The sequence below is a fragment of the Hippopotamus amphibius genome, chromosome 9 (assembly GCF_030028045.1).
Source record: "Hippopotamus amphibius kiboko isolate mHipAmp2 chromosome 9, mHipAmp2.hap2, whole genome shotgun sequence".
NCBI classification, from domain to species: Eukaryota; Metazoa; Chordata; class Mammalia; order Artiodactyla; family Hippopotamidae; genus Hippopotamus; species Hippopotamus amphibius.
In genome coordinates this window covers 32,946,723-32,970,783 of record NC_080194.1, presented here as the reverse complement: position 1 = coordinate 32,970,783, position 24,061 = coordinate 32,946,723, and the positions used below count along the sequence as shown (strand labels likewise).

At 43.0% G+C, this 24,061-nt stretch overlaps 1 protein-coding gene across 5 annotated transcripts in view; it reads right to left on the bottom strand.

The window, feature by feature from the left end:
* The window catches only part of GALNT18 (polypeptide N-acetylgalactosaminyltransferase 18), a 332,353-nt gene that overhangs the window by 76,972 nt on the left and 231,320 nt on the right, over window positions 1-24,061 (bottom strand). For 4 of the 5 annotated variants that reach the window (XM_057748638.1, XM_057748635.1, XM_057748639.1 and 1 more), the window contains exons 4-7: window positions 17,682-17,865; window positions 15,861-16,058; window positions 12,798-12,872; window positions 11,524-11,638 (exon numbers count right to left, since the gene is read on the bottom strand). In XM_057748638.1, the coding sequence (XP_057604621.1) occupies window positions 11,524-11,638; window positions 12,798-12,872; window positions 15,861-16,058; window positions 17,682-17,865 (572 nt within the window). The remainder of the gene's footprint in view (window positions 1-11,523; window positions 11,639-12,797; window positions 12,873-15,860; window positions 16,059-17,681; window positions 17,866-24,061) is intronic. The other variant, XM_057748636.1, reaches the window with a different exon arrangement.

The window sequence follows — 24,061 nt, the reverse complement described above, 5'->3', positions numbered from 1 at the left end:
TCCTGAGCACTGCATTATGCCTTACTTAGTGCTTTAATCCAAATTATATTCACAATGATGAATTTTCATCCAGGAACTATTTTCTAGAATAAATGTCATTAAGGGACTTTAATTTTCTTGGTCAATTTTCTATATAATGTAATTAAAATATATTTCCTTTTATGCTAATTTTCCAATTTTATTTTACTAGACTTATTTTCATGGGGGTTAATACTATTTTGCATTGATTTTACAACTGAGATATGATTTATCTTCCAGTAGTTTTTTAATCTACATCTATTTTACAATTATGGCCTCCATCAGAGTTTTCTTTTGTGGTCATGATTTCAACCAAGTTTAGTTCTCCTGAATCAAATTTTGCAGATGCAAATTATATCACTATTCATTTATTCAATCAATCTTTTCGCTTTTAAAATTTTTATTGTGTTCATTTTTGTTTGTTGCTTTAGTTCATGATGATCTTTACTGCTGCTCATAATTTGGAAAAAGAATAATAGTTTGCATTTTTTGTTTTTTAAATTTTTTTTTTAGGACTATCACAAGAAATAGTGTCAGTAGGTTCCCTGAGTTGTATACTTACTACAGTTGTCATTGGTGGACTAAAGAACACAGAAGTCCTTAAAGTCACAATGGAGGAAGGGATCAAAACATCCTGTTTAAGCTCATGACATTTTCTATAATCTGTTAGACTAGTACTTAGAAGATGGGGAGGTGGTTGTCTCTCCAGCTAGACTGAGGGCCACTCAAAGACAGGGTCTATGTCATTCACCTCCAGTTTCCCAGCACCTGGCAAGAATGAATGAATGAATGAATGCATACATAAACAAACCCACAAGGAGATCAAGAGAAATCTGATCTGATTTCTTACGGAAGGTCACTACACTATGCCTATCTGCATAAGGCATAATGGTTTCTGAAGCCGCTCTTCCTGGGTTGAAATATCAGCTTTACCATTTTCCTCGGGCAAGTTATGTCACTTCTCTGTGCTTCAGTATAAACTCCTGGAAGTGAGGGTAATAAAAGATTTTGCGTCACAAGGTTGCTGCAAGGATTAAGGGAGTTAATACATGTAAAGCACTTGTGACAGTAGCTCACACATAATTACTGTTACACTACTATTAACTATTAATATTTCAGTCGTAAATCACATGTCTTTCTAGTAATACCGAGCGGTGGTCACGTTCAAGTCCTATTATAGGGAGCTCATGATTCCATTATTAGGCATCCCTTCTTTTTTATGATTCTAATATTTGTCTTTTATATTGAATTGATAACTACATCCATTATAGCTCCCCCACCCCCACTGTTCATGGCTCTAACCTTCTGAGATTTATAGAATAAATTCTCTTACATTTGATGGCCTTTAAAGTCAAAACCTGTTCATTGAGCACATGCTAGTTTCCAAGTATTAGTATGAAAATTAAGTAGCCATAAATCTTGACATTAAGTATTTTAAAGTCTAGACAGGAAAGAAATGGGAAAGGTGATATATGTGTCTCTCATAGGTCTTCTCTTCCTTTAAATCCAAGATCTCCATGATACACAGTTGGCAAGCCAGAATCCAACTTATAAACTTAATATAACTTACAAACATTTGTAAATTTGAACTTATTGAACAATATAAAGGCTACATAATTGAAATTGTGTGATATTAATACACAAATACACCAACAGATTAATGAAACTAGAATAGAAAATCCAGAAACAGACCCAAATATGTATGGCAATTTAGTCTATGATAAAGGTAATATTGTAAACCAGTGAGGAAAAGATGTAATTTTTTTTTTCCTTTCTGGCCAATCAAGTTGTATTCTGTACAAAAAGATTTAATTTTAAATAGAAGGAGTTAGGGTAACTGGATGGCCATATAGAAAAATAAGATAGTGGGTCCATTCCTCACACCATATATCAGGATAAATTCTGAATGAATCAGAGATTAAAATGTAAAAAATACAATCATACAAGTATTAGAAGAAAACATAGGTGAATTTCTCTTTACCCTTATAGTGGGTAAATTTTACTCTGACTAAGCTCTGGAAGCAAGAAGGAAAAAGACTAACATATTTGCTTACATTAAAACAAAAACAAAAACAAAAAAACTTGTGTGGCAAAAAAACACCAGAAGCAAAATCAAAAGACAAGAAACAAAAGACAAGTAACACACTGGGAGAAAATATTTGCAATGTATATGATAGGTAGAGTATTACCATCCCTAATGTGCAAAGAGATTCTAAAAATAAAGTAAAGATTAACAATCCTACAGGAAAATGGGCCAAAGATATGAAAAGCTCATGGAAAAAAGAAATGCAAATGGCCTTAATCATGTGAAAAGCTGTTCAGCCTAGTTCTTAATAAGAGAAATGCAAATTACAACTACTCTGAAAGCCATTTCTCATCTGTCAGATTGGCAAAACCCCAAAAATTCCACAACATACTTTGTTGGTTGACTGTGAGGCAACAGGCACCTCCATCATTCCTAGTGGGAAAAATACTACCCCTCTGGAAGGATATTTGATGACGTCTAGCAAAATTACACGTGCGTTTGCCCTTTGATCTCACAATTCCACTTTTAGGAACTTATTCAAACAATAATCCAGAAAAACATGAAAAATTGGGTGCACAAGACGAGTCATATAGCATTATGCCCTCAACAAGAACCTCGCAGAATAAACCATGGACTGTGCATTCACTGGAATACCATGCAGCTATGAAAAAGCAATGAGGAGTATCCCTATAAACTATTGTAAAGTAATCTTCAGAAAAAAATTTATATAACAAAAGAACAAAGTAGTGAAAAGTGTACATTGTATACTATCATCTATCTAAGAAAGAGGAGATATGAATACATACATATTTCCTTTTATTTTTTTAAAGTGTAAAGTAAAACAAAGTGTTTATGGTAGAGGTAGCAATGAAATAGGATGAAGAGGACAATAACAGCAAGTAGACTTTTCTGAATAGGCTTTCTTTTGTAGATTTGACTTTGGGATTATGTAAATATTTACTAACAATCAAAAGCAAAATAAAAGAAATGAACCTGTTGATTAGGTTGGTAGGATAAGCGCACACAAGAGGACCTATTCTAGGTAACTTTAAATCATGGTAAGTTGACCATACATCTCTAGTGGAATACAACCTAAAAACAAAAAGAAATGCAAAAAAATTAAACTGTTTCTAGTAATCACATTGTTGGTGATAGTATTCTGAGACAGTTGTGTGCAAACTGGGGAATAAAATAAGTAATTATGTTGGTGTCATTAAGAACCAGAACTTTTGGCATGGGAGAAAGGAAATGCAGATATAAGATTGATGAAGTTAAGTAAAAACCCTATAGTAGTAAATTTGATTCAGAGAGATCATCAGGAATGCCTAGAGTGTTTTATCTCTACAAAAATAATAATTTCTAGCTCTAACTGAAAAGACTTAGAAACGCAGATCAACTCAGTAGCAAAGAGCAAACTTAGTGCCCAGGTTGTGGTTTTAAATACCACTTGTCACTAAAAGAAAGCTGAGCTCCTTAGAAGAAATGGCTGATTATAGGTCTGGAGTGGGAAATGCATAGATGGAACATTCCTGTTGGCAGGGAAGTCATTAAAGAGGCAAAAGGACTCTTTCCCTGAGGAACTAATGTCAATAGGCTCCCAATGGCCAAAGGCGAAAAAATTTCAGATCAATAAAGATATTAAATAAAATGAATTGAAATACATCAAATATATTTAAATCCATAAGTTCATAATAAGACTCAAAAACCTAATTGGCTCCCTTTGGAAGATAGTAGAGAATCAACTCATTATTTTGTAAGCTGTAATAGAATTATTTATTCTGACTTTTCCTAATGAATTTTGTTGTACTTCCAGGCAACCAAAGAATGGATGATTGTAAATGTCTCTTTATAAAAGTTATTCCAGCTAATAAACAAAGAAGGAAAAATAAAATTAAAATATTACCATTTTGCGACCCTTAATGAATTGCTGGATCTAAGCAATTATCAGCAATGACTGCTAGCATCACAAATGGGGAGACAGCAAGACATTAAGTACCTCGTGATGAAAGTGCGCACGTACTGCCTATGAAATATTCTTGCTACAAAATCGAACCTACATCTCTAGGTCTAACTAGCAATTTAGAAGAAATATACGGAACAGAAGGACATGTTAGATGACATCAGGGGAATGCAATCAGGAAAATCTAGACTGTGGGAGTCTCTGCAGGACAAATAACCTGATCTCTTTAACAATAAGTTACAAGGAGAAAAAAGAGATGGAGAAAGAAATCCAGCAGATTAACAGAGATTTGCAAGATATATTAATCAATTGGACCTTGATTCAAGCAAACAAGTTGTAAAACAAAGTAAAAAATGTTATGAGAGAATTGGGGGAAATTTGAACACCCGTTAAATATTTGATGGTATTAAGGAATTCTTTTCAACACTTTTAGCACTGAAATAGTAATGTGATCATATTTCTTTTAAAGAGTTCTTATCTATTTTAGATACATATTGAAAAAAATTTTGATGATGTAATGTCTGGGAATTGCTTCAAAATAACTGTAGTTGGGGAGGATTGGGTAGGGGTACAGATTAAAACCAAATTGTCCATGAATTGGCAATGTTGATATTTAGTGATGGATGCAAAGGGATTTACTACACTATTCTCTCTATTTTTGGATACGTTTGAAGTTGTTCATAATAAAGAAGTTTGTTTTTTTTTGTTAAATTCCATTTATGACAAAGTATTTGGAATATGGAGTACAATATCCTAGATATTATATTACTTGTTTCCGAAGACATTTGAACCTAGGTTCTAAACTCCCTTCCTATATGAGGATCCACATCATGTGTAATACTTGGGCCCATGGAACCTGAAAGGAGGCATATGTGTCCTGTCCTTGACCCCTGGAAGCTAAGCATGGGCCTGTAATCTAGGTTGTATGCTCTCACATAGTACTTTGAATTTTGGTGACTGTCACCAAGACCCAAGCAATGGGACTTGCTTATAGTAGGACTATAATACACCTTACAAATTAAAGCACGCTTAAAAAAATAAAGCACTACATGAAATGCATGATTGTATATCTATGCAATGTGTACATTTACATGTATAATAATAATAGATATGATCATGTTTCGTATGGAGCACTTTATAGTATATAAAGTACTTAAATTGATTTCTTGTTATCTTTATTGTTAAAATAATGATTATAATAATGAGATAATAAACCATAAGAATGAATTAACTTTTTTGGCCAATATAAACATTTGAAATCATATAACAATATTAGGATAATAATATCTGGCTTGCTGATAGCACTTGATTGCTGTGTACATTAAATAGGATGATTGTAGGGAAAGAGCTTTGAAAATACAGATGTCAAGAAGCTTACCGCCTATGTTTTCTTCTAGGAGTTTTATGGTTTCAGGTCTTATGTTTGGGTCTTTAATCCATTTTGAGTTAATTTTTGTGTATGGTGTTAGATAATGGTTCAGCTTCATTATTTTGCATATGGCTGTCCAGTTTTTCCTATGCTATGTATTGAAGAGACCATCTTTTCTCTGTTGTATATTCTTGGCTCATTTGTTGTAAATTAATTGACCATATATGCATTAGTTTATTTCTGGGATCTCTATTATGTTCCATTGATCTATGTGTCTGATTTTATGCCAATACCATACTGTTTTGATTTACAATTTTTCTCAAGTGCTATTTTGGTTGCATTTCACGTAACGTAATACGTAGTATATTTCTTATCATTCAGTTCAGAATGTTTTCAAATTTCTAACATAATTTCTTCTTTGACCTATAAATTATTTGGAAATGTTCTACAATTTCCAAAAATATGGCTTCCGCTTATACTTTTTAGTTATGGATTTTCAATTTAATTCCATTATGGTCAGATAACATGTTTCATATGATGTTACTCCCTTGAAATTGTTGAATTTTGTAGTTGTTAGATACAGTGTTGTACATATGCCCATTTGATTCAAACTATTAATTATGTTGGTTTATCAATTACTGGGAAAAATGTATTAAAATCCTCAACTACATTAGTGGCGCCATTGATGTCTCCTTGAAATTCTATCCATTTTTACTTCTTATAAATTAAAGCTGTGCAATTAGGTACATAAAAACTTATAATTGTTATATATTCCTGGTGAGCTTAACATACTATCATCTTGTAAAAATCTTCCTTATTTATCCTAAAGCATGTTGTAATGGTATTTTTTTCTAATATTAACAAAACTACAGCAACTTTCTTTTGATTGGTATTTACCTGTTATGACTTTTTCCACCTGCTTAGATCTTAACTTTTCTGTATTATTATATTTCAGGCTTACATTGATAAATAGCCTACAGATAATTTTTAAAATCTAGTCTAAAAATGTTAGTTTTTTTAATTCGGCCCATGTAAATTTACCATATTTACTGATATATTTGGATTTATTTCTACCGTTTTATATGTTTTCTTCTTGTACCACCTGTTTTGTTTCTCTTTCTTACCATTTTCATATTTCAGTCTTCCCCTCTACTACTTGGAAGTTATACTTTCTATACCTATGATTTTCATGGCTCCCCTAGAAATTTTAATATGGTGAATTTATCAGAATTTAAAGTCAACCAGAATCTTTTCCATCTTCATTAATAATATTTTAGAGCACTTTATTTACAATCACCCCGTCCCAACTTATTTGCAAGTGTCATCACGCACTGCCGTTTTAATTTGTTGTTATAATCCCACAATACATTGCTAAAGGGTTAGTTACCCCGAATATTTCTTTATATTTACTTATATATTTATATTTACTCATATATGAGCTAATTGTTCTCCTTTTATCCCAGATTTCCTTCTGGGTCCATTTTCCTTGTACCTGAAGTATATCCTTTAAAATGTATTTTAGTGAGCATCTGTCAGTAGCAAACTTGGTTTCTGTGTGTCAGAAAATGGCTTTCTTCTGCCTTAGTTTTTGAAGGATTTTTTTAATTGAGTATACATATAAAAGCTGATATTTTCTCTCAGCGTATTGAAGATATTATTTCATGGTCTTCTGGATTCCATTATTGCCATCTGAAAATGCACTGTTATTCTGATTAGCATTAAATTTTAGGTAGTCTATCTTCTCTCTGACTGCTGTAAGATCTTCTCTTTGTCTTTGTCTTTCTGTGGTTCCACTATGATGTGTCTACATGTGAATATTTTTGTATTTATCCTGCTTCGGATAGGTTGACCTCCTGAATCTGAGGACTGGTGTCTTTCATCAGCACGGGAACATTTTCACTCATTATCTATTCAAATATTGCTTTTGTCTAATCCTCTTTCTATCATTTCCATTTGGAATTCTAAGATATTAGACCCTCCCTCTCATTTCTACATGTCTCTCAACCTCTTTCTTTCATATTTTTTCTTTGTCATCCTGGGGTGATGTTGAATAATTTCTTCAGCTCTATTTTCCAGTTTACTCATTTTTTTCCACGTTAACAATATCCATCTAGCTGTTTAATCCATCCATTAAGCTTTTAATTTGCATTTTTATACTTTACATGTTTGACATTCTATTTTTATCCTAATATGACTGGTCTTTTTATAGTCTCTTCTTACTCATAATTTCAATCTCTTTATTTAAATATAGTATACAACTTATCTTATATCCTACATCTGATAGATTCAATACTTAAAGACTTTGTAGATCAAATTTGGCTATTCATTTCTTTTGCTGGTGTTTGTCTTGGTTCTTTCTTTTTCCCTTGTCTGTTTCATGATTAAAAAACATGGGTTACAGGGGTCTTTCCCAGAGAGGATTCATGTACACTTTTGCAGATGCCTAAGAACTTCTAACAACTTTAAGTTAAATTCTCTTCTTGAGATTTTCTGAACCATGAGGTATTTTGATTTTAAATGATAGATCCAAGGGAGGGATTCACAGAGGAGAATTTTTCCTTTCTTCCTAGCACAAGATTGAGACAGGCAATTTTCACTCTGATGACAAAAATGTGGGTGAGAGTATTTCTACCCCATCTTTATACTAAGATGATTGGCCTTTGCAGTCCCAGGTCTATGGGAGGTAAGGAGTAGAGGATATTCTATTAGATTCTTAATGCTGGTCAAGCCTTAGGCTTTGTATCCTGTTCTCTGTGTACTCCATGAAACTGTGAAATCATAAACTTCAAATCACCATGTTCTTCAAATATAATGGACTCAGGCTTTCTCTGGTTCCTACTTTCACCTAGGTTTTGGTGTCTGTATTGATTTCCTTGGGTTGTTATAGCAAAGTACAACAAATTGGATCACCTAAAACTATAGAAACCTATTCTCTCACGGTTCTGAAGGCTAGAAGTCCGAAATCAAGTATTGGTAGGCCATCCTCTCCCCAAAGCCTCTAGGGGAGGATCCTTCCTTCCCTCTTTCAGCTTCTGGTAGCCCCAGGCATTCTCCAGTCTCTGTCTCCATCTTCACATGGTCATCTTCCCTTTGTGTCTGTCTGTGTCCAAACCTTCTTTCTCTTATAAGGACACTAGTCATGTTGGATTGGGCCCCACCCTAACGCAGTGTGATCTCATCTTAACCTGATTATATCTGTAAAGATTTAATTTCCAAATAAGATCATATTTGCAGGTACAAGGGGTTAGAATTTCAGCATGTTTTAAACTAGACTCAATTCAACCCATAACAGTTTCTAACAACTCCTTAATTCCTTGCCGGCTCTTGAACACTTTCGTATATATTCTAGTATTTTATAGCCATCGTCTGTATAATCTTTTTGTCTCCTATTCAGTGTCAGCTCTTACAGCTCATCCTTTTCATTCTGCTTGCCCATAGCAATTCTCTTTCCCACTGAGTTGTGGACTTATAAATTGGAGGGGGAAAGGCTTGTTTTTGAGTGCAAAATAAGAATAAGGCTTTAAATGAGAACTCAGTAGACATGATTGTGAGTAGAGCAGAAGGAAATTGCTGCATGGACATTGTAATAATCTTTTGGGAATGCTCAAAAGACTTTTATCCCTATCACTGTGGTATATCTAGCGAGGCTTTTGAATCATAAAGGTCTGGGGTTAAATCTTTTCTCTTCCTCTTATAAGTCCTTTGACCTTGAGAACATATTATGAAGCTCTTCATTTCACAGTTTTCTCATCTGGAAAAAGGAGTATTATGATAGTAGCTGCTTTTTAGGGTGTTTTGTAGATGGATGATACAAGTAAAGCGCCAGAGCAGGTATTGAATAATTGTTCAAACAGGTCTTTTTCTGTGTTCCAAATGGGTAAGGACTTTGAATAAGTTGCCTCTCTGAATAAATGAGGGGAGGAAAGCAATGTCTCTCATTTTTACATACAATCCTGTGGGGTAATTGAAGGGAGATCCTAGGTGGGGAAAGTGAAGCACTGAGATGTTAATTCATAAACATGAAAGAAAAATGTTAATAACACAAAATGTGAAAATCTATTTTGAAGATGGTTGAGGGTTCTGTATCCCTTAAACAGAGACCTGGAATTGAAATTCAAGTAAACTAGCCCCTCCTGCTGTCCTCAGCTCTGTCAGTCAACAAGCTGTTGGATCCCAGCTTTAAAACCATCTTTCCTTCAACCCCATGACTTCACCTCTGTCAAATGCAATGGAAGAGACAGAGAAAAAAAGCCAGGCAACATTTTATACTGTATTTTACACCCTAAGCACGAAACCCCCAAATTTTAAACAAGTGTTTGAAAGCCTCACCCAGGCCCACACTCCAGAGCAGCTTTATAATCGAGGCAAGGAAAAGCCAGAAGTCTCCCACCACTCTGTGATTGACTCACATATGTGTTAGAAGCAGAGTTCACAAATCTAATTCTTTTCTCCTTTCCCAGACATTTTTACCCAGAAAGCGTAAGTGACTAGAGGTGGTCCTGCCCGTTCAGCCAATTCCCGGCAGCAACTCCTAGTGAAAAATATTATGTTTGGGGGCAAGCATTTATCCAGGAGTGCGCGGAAATGAGATGCTGAGGACGCAAATGGTGAGTAAATGACTGGTGTAGGGAGAGCAGAGAAATGAGGGTGATTATGCGGGCTCTGTCCTCTATGAATATATTAGCTCCCCAATGAGCCCATGCATCTTGACTGCCTCCAAAGCAATTTCTCTAGGTTTCAGTGAATACAGGTGTCTGGAAGTGTTTCCTAAGCTTGGCTTCAGACAAGCTGCTCCTGCTGCGAGACCTCAAAGCCCTAGTATTAAGTCTGGCGGCATGTCAGGCCCACACTGCCTGCCAGGGCATTGTAGGTATTGTGAGATGCTCACTGGAGGTGCCCAGGCTCCCCTCAGGGCAGGGCAAGGGCTGTGCAGGGCCAGCTGACTGCCTAGTGGGTTGGAGGTAGGGGGTAAGGAGGGTGTATTCAAGCTGGAGTCCTTGAGAGGAAACCAAAGATTAGGAACAAGAGACACCAGATACAGACAGTAAGGCTGAAGAGGCAAGAGTGGGGTCACTAGTGGAAACCAGGCAGATCCTGGGTGGCCTGCAGGGAGGGCTGGCAGTGAGGGGGGACATCTTGGATGACTGCCGTGAACACCAGCAGGCACGAGGGCTGCTCAGGGGCTGGCAAGCCTGCAGGGCACGCGGTGCCAGGCTGCTGGAAGATCCCTATGGAGAGGACCGTGGGGGCCATTGTGGGGACAAGCACAGCCTGTACGCTGGTTTTTTCTTGAGGCTAGGACCACAGCCTGGACGGGGGCGGGGGAGCTCCCCCGTATTGCACAAGGTCCTTCATCGTATCCACGAGCACATTTCTGTCACCTGCCAAGGGACCTAACGTGTCCCTCAGTCACGGGGAAGGGGTTCATTTTGGAGTTACCTTTTCATGGGCCCAGGGAAAGGGGCCAGAGCCTCGGAAACGCTCCCGTAGGATGAGAAGTTACATTTGCTTAGTGTGGATTCACACGGCACATTGGTAACTGCAAAGGGCCCCGTGCCTTGGGGCCGGATGGTGGAAAGTGGTGTGAGGTGTGTACGGGCCCCAGGGTCTGACCAACACGTGGTGGGGCCGAAACCTGCATGCAGCGAGCCAGGCTGTGTTTTGCTGTTTATTCCCCATGAGTTTATTTCTCTGTAGCCCTCTCTCGACCAAGCTTTTAGGAAGGCTCTGCGGGCCACTGTGGAGGAGACGGAGAATAGCAGAGTGAGAAATCCCAAGGGGAGGTGACAGTGTAAGGAGGTGACTCGGAGGGTCCCTCCTGCTCAGCACCCCCTTCCTGAAGCACCCCTTGGCTCACCCCTCAGGAGCCTGTGTTTGATGTTAACCAAGATGTTGTTCCCTTGATTTGGGAGCTCAGTTCTCCCATAGCCCCGCCCCAGTGCTGACGTTCTTTTCTCCCTGAAAATCGTATGGGTCCCAACCTGTGTCTCCATCCATCCCCACCAGCCCTGAGCACATACGCATGGACCAAGGTTAGGATGTCCAGAATCAGTCCACCACCCTCAACCCTGAGCCCCATTTCTCCACCCCCGGACTCACTCACCCTCTGGGGAGCTGAGCCATGCCCTCCCGGTGAGGAACCCTGCTCACCCTGATCCCAAGCTCGACGTTCTCGCCTCCATAGACCTCCATGCCTTCGTCCAATAAGCCGATCTCCTGGAAGTACTGCCGGTCCACGATGAAGCAGCCAATGAGGGCGGGACTCCTGCAGGGCATGGGGAGATGGGCAGCGGTTAGCAGAGGGGGTCTCTCATGGGAGCTGCCAGAGCAGTGAGAGCAGTGCTGCCTTCCTGCCAGGAGGATCTGGTCTTCTCCCTTCATTTGCTGCTGGAACTGGTGTGGGCTGCGTTCTCTGAGTAGCTTTTCTGGGTCCACCCTCACTAGCTACTCCAGTGAGGTTGTTTCATCAGAGCAGCAGGAGACAGCTCGTGTCCTGGAACCAGCCATCATTTCCAGGGGTGCTTGCATGTGTGTTAGCATAGAGAAGCAAGGCTCAGCTTGCCAGTCTAGACTGCATGTCTGTATCTCTGGCTGCCCTGACCCCTGCACTCTGAACTGTATACCCAGCCTCTGTTTCTACCTGGGCACCCACACCAACTTTCCCCCCTTCACCTTGATCCCTTTAGAGACATGCGCTGGGGCTTTGGATAGCACAGTAAATCATTTGGATTTTATCTGTAGATAAAGGAGTGTCAACAAAGAATTTTCAGCAGACAGTGGTAATAAGCAGATCTGTGTTTGTAGAAAGAATACTCAGGCAGCTGTGGGGTGATTGACTGGAGGCGATAGGGTAGAAATCGAGGAATCCAGTTGGGAAGCTTGTTGCTATATCCAGGTGAGCAATGATGAAGACCTGGACCAGAGTACCAGGAATGGAGATAGGGATTATTTAAAGACATATTTTGATGTAAAATTGGCAGAACTTTGAAACAGGTGAACTATGAAGGCAAGAGAGAGGGAGGGATCTGGATGCCAGCTGGCGTTCTGCTTGGGTGATGGTGGGTTGGGGGCCACCCATCAATGGGGGGGGGGGCGTGTAGAGAACAAGCTGGTTTCAGAAGGAAAAGGGGTTCCATGCCAGGAAAACTGATTTTGAGGTGCCTGTAGGTCACTAGGGGGAGATATCCAACAGGCAGGGCTTAGGTAGAGGGTCTGGGTTGGAATTCAGCAGCGGTCTTAAGCTGGAGCAACATGTCAGCAGCGGGTGGGCCCAGGACCTGGAAGCCCTTTCCTTCGTGAGTGTGAGCACGGGGCTCAGGGCTGTGTGCAGACATGCGGCGCAGAACGTCATGAGGAGAGATTCATATTTGGTGAATCAGCACGAGCGCGTGTGGGCTGCTTCTCCGCTGAGAGCATCATCTCACACAAATGACTTTGAGTTGTTCCACTGCACACTGCTACCACTTCTAGCTCCTGTGTAGTGTCTTATCAGCTGGCGGCTGAGGAATTGGAGGGGAAGAGAAAGAAAAGGAGAAGTGAAGACTCCTCAGTGATGAGAAAACTGTCACTCCAATGCAAATGGACTCATCTTTGAAATTGGAAACGCATCAAGGTGGAGAAACAGCTATTTTGCAGGCCATTTCTTTGGAGAATGCTGATGCAGGAGGCTGCTCAGGCAGAGATCGGTGCCTTGGGGTCCCTGCCCCTCCTGCTTTCAAATTACAGCTTTTTATTCTGAATGGCCTCAGCTTCCACAGACCGCAGGCATGCAGGGCAGTCATTCCACCTCAATCCATCTCTCCTTTAGGCTGAGTTCCTACTCTGGTGTGGGACATTTGACCTGGCTTTAGAGGTGAGTGCTTGAGGAAAGTTTCCCCATTTTGGCTGTGCATCTCTGAAAGAAGTTCCCTGGCCTCTCTGAGCCTCTGATTCCATATCTATGAAATAGAATCAACTGTAACCTCACAAGGGTTAAATTAAATAATGTAAAGCACTTGAAAACCTCTGGGACATAACTGGTACTCAGAAGATCATTTTGAAAGATGCACTTGCACACTGAATAAGCCCAGAGAATCCCCTTTCTAAGTGTATGGTGATTTTAAAACATCAGCCCTGCAGAGTGGACTCTCAGCATTTTCCTCAATGTTACTGAAATGTTGAGCAGGGTAGGGCATTCCAGGATACGGACAAGGGAGCCTTCCCTAAAAAGCAAGACCCAGTTAGGAAAAGAACAGAATCTAAAACAGTTACTCTGGGAAGAGCACAGGCCCCCTCAGTCTATTACTTATTAACTGGCTAGGGTATTAAGTGGACCCACTCAGCCTGAAAGTGTTATTGATTTATATCTTGCCTCATTCCCAAAAGGATTAGAAATAGCTTACAAGAAAATGTAAAATGCATTGAAAAAAATAGATAAATGTCTGAAAAGACTAAAATTTCACCAAAAATTAGAGGCCAGTTAGAATGCATACGTCCTCCTTCATGGTTCTTAAAGTGGACTCACAATGTTGATCCTGAGCTTCCTGGTGGCCAAGGTGAAAGTGAACATACATGGTCTTAGAAATAAGGTTTACAGTTCCCATGTGGAAATGTCATACTAATTCCTCAGGAATAGCAAGCCTTGCAGTTTGAAAGAAATTTCTCACGTCAGTCTTCTTAAAGGGGTCACTTTGGGACGTAGTGAACAACAATCTTAAAGCCATACCTTTAGAACACAATAGAAGATACCTCTGCGCTCCTTTTATAGCTTACATCGTGTGTGGGCAAACACTAAAGTACAGCTCCAAGGAGGGCAAGATACATTTGTATAACCCAACGTTTTCTGTGGGGCTACCTTCATTCAGATATAAAACTGAGAATGTTCTTTCAAAATCTTCCATTACTATAATTTCTCTCCGTTAAGTTTTTGATAAAAATTAGGTGATGGAAAATTTGAGGCTGAGATGATATTCTCTGCCAAGGACCTAGAGTGAGGGTTTACTGATTAAGGCCAGGTTGATACATTTAGAGATGAGCAGAAGAGAGGCAGCTCCTACCAGCGCAGTCTCTGCAAGAGTGCTCATTGTACAGTGGCTTTAGCAGTCAACACACCTGGGAGCAGAATTCAGTTCTGAGCTCAACAGTGGGTGCCTAAGAGGATGACAGCTAGGTGTGGAATCCAGTGATCTGGGTTTTGATCCTGGCTGCACTGGCTGGAGCCTTTGGCAGGGCCATTCCCCTTTGTCAGTCTTGCTTTCCTCACCTTGTAAAACAGGAATGACACAGTGAGCTGTCACCAGGTTATGACGCAGAGCAGATGAGACCATGTGTATAAGAGGCCCTCGCACACAGCGACCTCCCAGCAAACATCTAACAACACAAAAGTGTGGCAGGGGCCTAACAGAGAGGTGATACAGACAACCGCGGGAAAGCTAGGTGGAGTTCTCTTCCATGCTGTTTTAAACGTGAATCCGGTTCTTTTCTTCTGGCAAGGAAAAATGCCATCTTAGACAGCAATCTCTCACTTTCAATTAAATTTTTCATAATCTTTCTCCCTCACATGATACAAAGCAACATCAGCTTCTAATCTCCTCTTTCATTTCAGCAACTGTCCCCTAGGCCACCTTCTGATGCCATCTGTGTGTTTAATGGTCAGGACTTTGCAGGAAGCATAAAGGCACCTGGTCTGTGATAAACCAGATAGAAATAAGGTCTGGCGGGGATGACTGTCCCAGAAGTCCTGGCCCATAAAATAGAGGCCACACAGAGGAGTCACTTGGGTGTCTCTGGAGGCAGCAGCAAAGGCAGAAAGAGTTTGGGATCTTTGAACAGCAGTTTGCAGCCACTTTTGTCTGAGTGCTACAGGGTAAGCTCAAACATCAGCCAGGCGTACAAGGTGCTGTGGCATCTGGTCTTGCCTCCCCGTCTCTCCAGCCTCATTGCCTGGAGCTGCCTCCTCACTGTCCTCCTTCCTTCCTGTCCCTTTGAACTTCCTCTGTGTCCATGAACTCACTCTGTTCCTTCGAGTATGAGTGTCCCTGCCCCAACCTTGCAATCCCCTTCTTGCCCTTAAAAACAAGTGCAAATGCTACACTCTCTGAAAAGGATTCTCCCCACTTTCCATGCACTTTCTCCCAGCATGGGGAATAATTTGTTATTCAGATTATTTTGTCTGTCTTCACTAGACTCTGGGCTTTTGGGGCAGGAATTGAGTCTTGGGCACTCTGGATCCCCAGCACCCAGCACAGCAGTTGCCACCCAGCAGGGGTCCCGCAGGGATGTGTTGAAATGAGTAACTTTGAGCCTCTGAATGGATTCTGGGTGCCACAGCTCTTTTAAAAGGGATCATCGAAGGCTGTAAGCTGTGACTGAAGGTCATTTGTAATTTCTTTCCACCATACCCCCTCGCCCCACAATGGGGCTGGAGTTTTGGGAACAAGGATTGGGCTGGGAAGGCAGCCCTTACCTGGAAGACAAAACAGAGAGACCCCCAGGTAAGGATGCTTTACCTGATTGGGGCCGTGGAGTTCTCCAGCTTCCACCAGGCCTTGGGGGGGTTAAGGTAGCGGCACCACAGCTCCCAGTCAAAGCCCTGAGCGGCCAGCGGGTACTCTTCTATCTCAAAGTTGTCGTATTTGATGTTGTCAAAGGATGGCGAGATGATCCGTTTCCGGTTCTCCTTAATGCGGGTGAGCACGGGTTCAGCCCTGGGGGGGGGGGGGGGGGACGAGAGAGGGGAGATTGGCACCTTCTAAAGCTCCTCCCACTGCATAAGGAGGAAGGAACTCTGGGCCATCTCCTCCAGCAGAGAGCTGCTCTGCATCCTGGGAAGGAGTCCCTATTCGGCATCCTACCCCCATACTTCTGTGTTGGCGAGAGGCCTGACCCCTCCTTCAGCATGTCCTAGGCTGAGCTGACAGATTCTTAGTGCCTTAGATCCTGGTGTCCGCTTGATTTCCCTTTTTCCACTAGGAAAAAAGAAATCAAGACTTAAGAAAGAAGAAAGGAACAGATCTGAGGTCCCATGGGAAGCTTTCAACTTGGGCTTTGATTTTGCTAAAATTTAGTGTATTAACCAGAAGGAAAAGGCAGATGAGGATGGCAGAGACACGGAGGTGAGAACAAACCTACTTCCTCCATCACGCGACGCTGCTTTGGTCCTCCTAGACGTGCCACCCCCTCCCCACACGTTCCCACTGCCCAAGGAGAAGTGGGGAGTCGGGCTTCCACAGAGCCCAGAGCTCCTGCGGGCACCAGGCAAGTAAAATGTCTGCAGACGGGAATGATAAGCTTCTCATTAATAATGCATTTGTTGCATAATTGTTTATTCAAATCAGCTTGAAATAGTAAGTGTCCCTCTCCTCTCCTGGCCATAAATCCAATGAAAATGCTTTTTAAATAGTCACAAATGGCAAGCAGGGACTTCAACTATAACAAATGGCTGTATTACAGCCTTAATTCGGGCCTATTATGTAAAAGTATGCCCTCTCCCAGTCCTGCTGCATGCATGCCTGCTGCTCCTTCCTGCTAAAGGGCCCTCCTCACCCCACTCCGGGGAGGCAGAGGGTGGCACCTCAAATCTAGGGGGGACAGCAGACCCCAGTGCCATCAGGTGTAGTGGTTAGGGTGGTACCCGCGGCCAACCCCAGCACCCGGGCCCCTACTCCCAGGCTTTCTGCAAAGCCATACACAGGGGGCCACAGCACGCCCTCTGGCCAGCAGGGATGCTGGCCTCTTGTGCCCTGTCCCTGCTCGGCTGAAGCCACTGAGGCCTTGCCCCACCCAGCACCCTGGGCAGAGAAAGAAAGGTTTTCTAAGACCTAGTTGTATCAGTAGAAAGAACCTGAGATTCTGTGCCACCTCTGGCCTGGCATCTGGGGGAGCGCAGGGCATCTATGACAACGTCAAGCCACCCTAGATCCCTTTGCTCACTTGGACGTTTTCCTGTCTGTGGGTTGGGCTTCTGTCTGGTCCAGCTCTCCCTTTCTCGGGGGTTGCAGCCTAGTCCTCAGCCGGACTGGAACTCTCGCATTTACCCCTGAGCATTTACCCCTGAGCATTTACCCCTCTCCCCCATCATGTCTCCTAGAGGACCACACCAGCCAGAGTCACACCTAATGCCACCAACACTTGAGACACTGTGCGTTGACCTATTGATCCCTGACCCTCCCCTATCCTGAAGGGCCAGCCCTGTGGCCTGGTCACCCACACACCCAGGTCTTTCCTTTCCTCCATCATGACTGAGAGCCCAGCAGGCTTTGCACCCATTTGAGCCAGAGCCCCTGGACCGCATTGTGACCCATCCTCTTCAGCTCCCGACGGGCACTTACCAGCCCACATTGAACTCCACGTGGGCGTCAAAGAGCGCCACTACGGGGGCAGTGGCGGCCCTCCAGCCACTGACCCTGGAGCGGATGAGGCCTTCCTGCTTGCTGTGCCGCACGACCTTGATGAAGCCCGGCTTCTGGTCGTTCACCTTGTCCACATACTCTGTCAGCTTCTCCTTCAGCTCCTCTGCGAGGGAGAAAAAGCACTGTCAGCACAACGAAGGCAGCGGCAATCAACACATTCACGCTGACCCCCAGAGAGAGGAGGGGGGCCAGGCCCCTCCCCCAGGTCTTCCTCGGCATCCCCCAAGATGGCCAGCACAGCTCAGCTTTGAAAGGAAAAACAGGGGCGAAAACGGCGTTCACTGAGCCCAGCAACACCAAGAAGGTCCCATGCCTCACACACGTGATGCATTTAATCTTCACAACAAGCTCCTGGGAAAATGTGGCTCAGAGGGGTTGATCAATCTGTCCAATGCCATGCAGCCTGGGAGGGGGAGTTCAGTTCAAGCCAGGTCTAATGACTTCACAAGCCCCATTCTTCTCCTCTGTTCGGGGGCTTCTTTCTTCCCCAGTGCCCTCCATCTGTCCTCCCCTAATGCCCAGAGAAGTCTCCATCTGCAAAGACCCTCTCCTTGCCTGGACCTTCATCTTTCCAGGAAGGGGATGACCAAGAGCTGCATCTATGTAAGTGGCTGGCATTGGTTTCTTGCTGGCTGTGGCTGGGCCTGGCTAAGCATCTGATTCCCCTGCACCTTCGTCACTGTACATGGGCCCTGCAGCAGCAGAACAGGGCCTCAGCAGCCTCGTTCATTGTGTTTTCCGTAGCCGCTCAGGCAACGCCTTGTGATATCACCCTCGCCCCAAATGATGGCCTGAGAGGGCCACATTCCCTGCCCTCCAACCACAGCACCTGCCTGGGACTTGATTTCCAGTTACCCCCCTCCCATCTTCCCAGCCTGCCCAGGCCCAGGCCCAGGCCCTGGGACAGACCCACCCGGGCTGAGCCCCATCTTTATCAGAGCATGGTAGGAGCTGCGTGTCCCTTGGGGCCCAGTCTGGGGCCTTGCCAGACAGGCAGCCACCAGGAGTGAGAAAAGGCCATGAGGCAGCTGGCACAGCACCTGGCACAGGGTGGGTGCACCCCATGGCTGGACACAGGGTGGTAGAAAGAGGACAGCATTGGGAATCAGCAACACTGCATTTTAATTCTGCTTTTCATGCATTAGTATTGTGACCTGTTACTAAATCAGTTCTTGATGTCCATGGAGATGTTCAGATGGGGTGAATGTATTTTGCAGATGGGAAGGACATGAACTGGAGGGGATCAGGGGGTGGACTGTTATGGATTGAATTGTTCCCCTGCAAAGGATATGCTGAAGTCTAACCCCCAGACCTCAGATTACAACCTTATTTGGAAATAGAATCTTTACATATTTAACCAAGTTAAGACAGGTCCATTAGGTCCTAATCCAATATGATTGGTGTTCTTATAAAAGGGGGAAATTTGGACACAGAGACAGACATACCCAGAAGGAAGACAGTGTAGAGAGACACAAAGAGAAGATGGGCATCTACCAGCCCAGGAGCATCTGAGGGTACCAGCAGCTGGGCGGGGAGGCCTGGAACAGGTCCCTCCCTATCATCTTCAGATGGAGCACTTTGATTTTGGACTTCTAGCTTCCAGAACTGTGAGGCCATACATCTATATTAAGTCACCCAGTCTGTGGTATGTTGTACTCTGCAGCCCTAGGAAACTAATAGGGTTGTTACGAGGAATAAATGGGATTGACATGTGTGAAAAGCACATAACACTTTCTCTCCTTTTTGCAGTTTCCATCATACTGGGAGTTGTAAAAGATGGGGGTGGTGACCGTTCCTAGAAATTGGGGGATCCAGCTTTGGCTGACAAAGCCCACTTCATACGCTCTGGTCCAGGACCACCTCTTCCTGCTCGGCCCTGCCCCTAGGTCCAAGGTCTGCAAGCAGGAAGGCCACAGGGGCCAAACAAGAGATAGAAATGTGTGCAGTGGCCTCCCACTCAGGAAGGCGGTGGAGTAAGATGGTCACTGCCGGAATTGGTGTGCCTTCCTACAGACGTTGAGTTCGTGTCTTTTACCACATGATGCTGGCCAAACAAATAGGTCTGGCTGGGTGGGTAGGATGTGGCCCCTAGGCTGCTGTGTGCACCACTGCTTGAGTTATCATCAAGGGGACAGGGAAACTGTAAATCTGAGGCAAATCTGCTGAGAGGGAGGCAGGAGACTTTTGTGCTAGACAGCTACTACCTCACTCTGTGACCTTGGGCAGGTCCCTGTGAATCCCCAGACCTCAGAGTTAGACAGGATTTGAAAGTTCACTTTGAACCAGTTACCCATCTAAGGTGTGAATCTCTTCTGTGTATCCCGATGAGTAATCATCCAGCCCCTGCAATGACAGAGAACTCTATACAATCCATTCCAACTATTAGATGTTCTTTTTTCTTTCTCTCCAAATGCCACAGTCCCTCAACCTTGCAGTCATTGGTCCAAGAATTATTTGGGGGCCATAGAGGGCAGATCAAGTCCCTCTTCCACATGACAATCCTTTAGAGTTGAAGACCATCCTTAAGTCCTTGCTGAGGATTTCTCTAGGTCAAATGTCTTCAGTTCCTCCTTGTACTTCCCCACATCTCATGAGTTCAAGTTCTTTTTATCATGTTGAACTTCTCTCTAAATATGTTAGTTTTTCTCTAACACTTTCAAATTATGAAGCTGGAAATTGGCCTATTTTTTCCGGAGTAAACTGAGCTATATAGAATAGAGGGAACCAATCACCTCCTTTAATCTAGAATCAATGCGCCCATGAATATCTTAATAGCTTAAGGTCACATTAACCTTGCCTACTTTTTGACATAAATTGACCTGACTAGAAACATACACTTAACAGTTTCTTTTCACATGGTTCTGCTAAGTCAGGCCTCCTCCAGCCCATCTCTCCATGGTGCATGTGTGGGTGGGTGCACTCGTGTATGCCTGTGTGTGTGTATGGGTGTGTTGTGTGCGTGTACTCGCATGCTCGGAGCCAAAAGAGGATCTTTCATTTATTCCCCTTTAATTCAATCTTTTTAAAGATCTACATTTCTCTGAAGTCAAAATGTTTTTTTCCCCTGATTCTGTTATTCAGTGTCTTTGTTATCTAGCTCTTCCAGCTTTCCAGCTTCTGCAGAAGTGATGAGCGTGTGGCTTTTGTTGTCATTCAACTCACCCTTTTAAACAGTGTGACCCTTGTCTTCAGCTAGGGTTGGTGGGGGCTGTCAGGTGTTCTCATTCAGCCTGGAGAAAATTCAGCTGACTTTTGGGCTGACAGCAGCACACTGTGCATCTCACTCTTGCCAATAAGAAAATAACTTCACGCTCTCCTATCGGCACCACTGACTGGGGAGGCCTAGGGATGCCAGTGTCTCACAAATGGCAGGAAATCGGCAGTACAGTGGTGTAGCTCAGGGTACCCCATGCCTACAAGGTCTTCAAGTGTGGTTGCCAGGAGCCCTCTTAAAATACTTACTGTTTCATCACTTTAAAGGACCACTCTTCATATATCTTTTTTGAAATTTTAAATAGAGCTCATAAAGCCTGATATTTGGGCTTTTGATGGTGGCCATTAAGTGGTGAGTGCAAAAACTTGGGATGAGAACTGGGCTAGTACCAAATAACCACCGCTAGGGAGGAAAAACCTGTTCCTTGGTCCCCACCCTGGTGAGAATCACTGCCTATGGGGACCACTGTTACCAAGGTGTTGATGAGACAGGGCTGTGGGTAATTGCCACCAAATGATCTCCCATGAATCACACCTCAATGAATTCACATCCTGGGTGGCTGCTTTGCACACTGAATCTCAGCTGACCCTGGGACAACAGGATTGCAGCCAGAGGGACCCTGTGTAAATTCAAGGCCTAGGCCTCCGGAGGCCTTGCAGCTTCTGCTTTCCATCTCTTGCTGCCCTAAATATGGAAGCTGGAGCCAGCCTCCTAGAGGGTGAGTGGCCCAGGGAGTCCCCAGTCATTTAGGCTACCCCACTGAGGCCCTACACATGTGAGTAAGGCCATCTTGGCTCCTTCAACCACCAGTAGATTGCAAATGCATGAATGATTCTAGCTGACATCATAAAGCGGAGACAAGTTGCTCTTATTGCAGAATCATGAGCCAGTGAATAGTTGCTGTTTTAAGCCTTGAATTTCTGGGGTGGTTTGCTATACACAAAAGCTAACAAAACAGGGTCTATTGTTCTGGAACAGTGCTGGGGTTAAAATAAGATTGTGAACTCCTGATGCACAGGAAATGAAATCAGACACAGAAGAGCCAGCTTAGAAGGTGGCAGCAAGAGATGAAAAGGTTTTTGCTTCTCATAGGAGCTGCTTGCTCCCTTGTACCTCTGAGCTCTGTTAATAGTGAAATAGAATAAAGGTTCCTGGTGGACCAGCCAGCAATTCTGTTCTCAGCCAGCTGCATCCCAAATATTAGCTACTGATTAGAAGAGAGAATTCCCTTAGCCCTAACCAAACAACTGCTATTAAAAAAAATTTTTTAAGGCCTGGATAACACTGGCTCAGTCTTTGCAAAGTCCATTTACTTAATTAGATTTTCATGTTTTCCTTTAACTTTTGCCAATTGCCAAAGCAAGAAAGAACTATATCAAAAGTCCTTCTATATTTTCTAGAAAACTGTTATGTAAGATATTTCCTACTATATAGTGTGTATATATATATATATATATAATGATATATATATATATATATATATATATATAAATACCTCTCAGAACTTAGCTCAAAAAAACATATAAATACCTCTCAGAACTTAGCTCAAAAAACATATAAAGAACTTGTGGCTTTCTTTATACCTAAACACAAACACAAACACATAACCTGTCATATTTACCTTTTCGCTGAGGCTGCCAGGAAGCTCAGAGACCAATATAATGATGAATCACAGGGTTCTATCAGCATTTTTGCTTCTCTGCTTTTGCTAAAGCTTTGATTTTCGAATTCTAGTCTAAAAGCTGCATTGTCTTTTACTGTTCTTTCCCCCTTTGGTAGCTACTTTAAGTTGTTTTTTGAAATATCTATAAATAACTTTTAATAAAGTATCTTGGTAAGAACAGAACAAGAATATAATTGTGGAAAGAAGGGGAAGGCTGTATTTCATGTTTGTTTTAATGTGTTGGGGAAAGAGGAGGTAGGGAGTCTGCTATCTGTGACTTTGTCACAGATTTAGAATCAATGGCAAAACTGTAACTAGCCCATGTTGACAGAGAAATACAATTTGCACCCTGCATGGGGCCAGATGATGTCCTGCATGTGTTGCTCCTCCAGCCCTCTCCTGCTGTCCACAAATCCCTGCTCTGCTGACATCTGAATGACCTCTGTAAATCAGCACTCTCAGAAGCCATGCTGATAAAACACCATTCATCTCTTAGGAGGTCACAGGCCACTCCCCACCATCCCCAGGTGGTGCCTCCCCGCAGAGCCAACTAAGTTCAGGCTGCTGTTCTCCCCCTTCTGACTTGGATGCCAAGTAAAAATGCAAAATTCACCAGCCTGGTCAAACAGAACATTTTCTTCCCTCCCTACATGTGTCCCTTGTGCTGCTCCCATAAAAAGCAATTAGCTCCACGGGGTCACCCTAAGAGAAACATTATGCAGGCTGAGCGGAAGTCTGGTACGATGGCTGTTAATCTGATTTAAACACCTAATGAAATATTCTTTATCTCTTGCATAAAGAAAAATAAAGGATCAGGAAACTGACGTCCGATGGGGTTTCACTCTTTGGAAGGCATCCTTGTAAAACAGCTTCTCCAGCCTTGCTGTGGAGAACCAGGTTCAGCTCTTCATTCTTCTCTCAGGGTTCAGATGATCACTTCCCAGGTCCGCTCTAGGTTTGGGGGGAGTAGGAGTGAAGGGAGAGGCCACTCATTCAACAAAGCTTGAGCACTCAGTATGTACCAGGTATTGATCTAGCTGCTGTGGCTGCAGCTGTGAACAGGGCAGTCCTTATGGAGCTTTCATTCTACTGGATGTTTAAAGGCATGTGATATACTCCACACAGAGAGGAACTGGGTAGATGGGGGGAGAGAGAAAGGGAGAAGAAGGGAGGGAGAAGGAAAAGGGGGCAGGGAGGGGCAGAGAGAGGGAATGGGGAGCAGGAGAGGGAGAGATTTTTGAAAAAGAATCTCAGGCACTGATTCAGTGCTCCCTGACACCGAGGGCTCTTAAATGACCGGGCCTCCTGGACCTGAGAAGCATTGCTTGGTGCAGTTGGTGGGAAGACAGAGGGGCATGGGCTGAAGTTAGAAGCTAGAAGACCTACATTCTGTTACTTTCCTAGCCCAGTGGTTCTCAACTG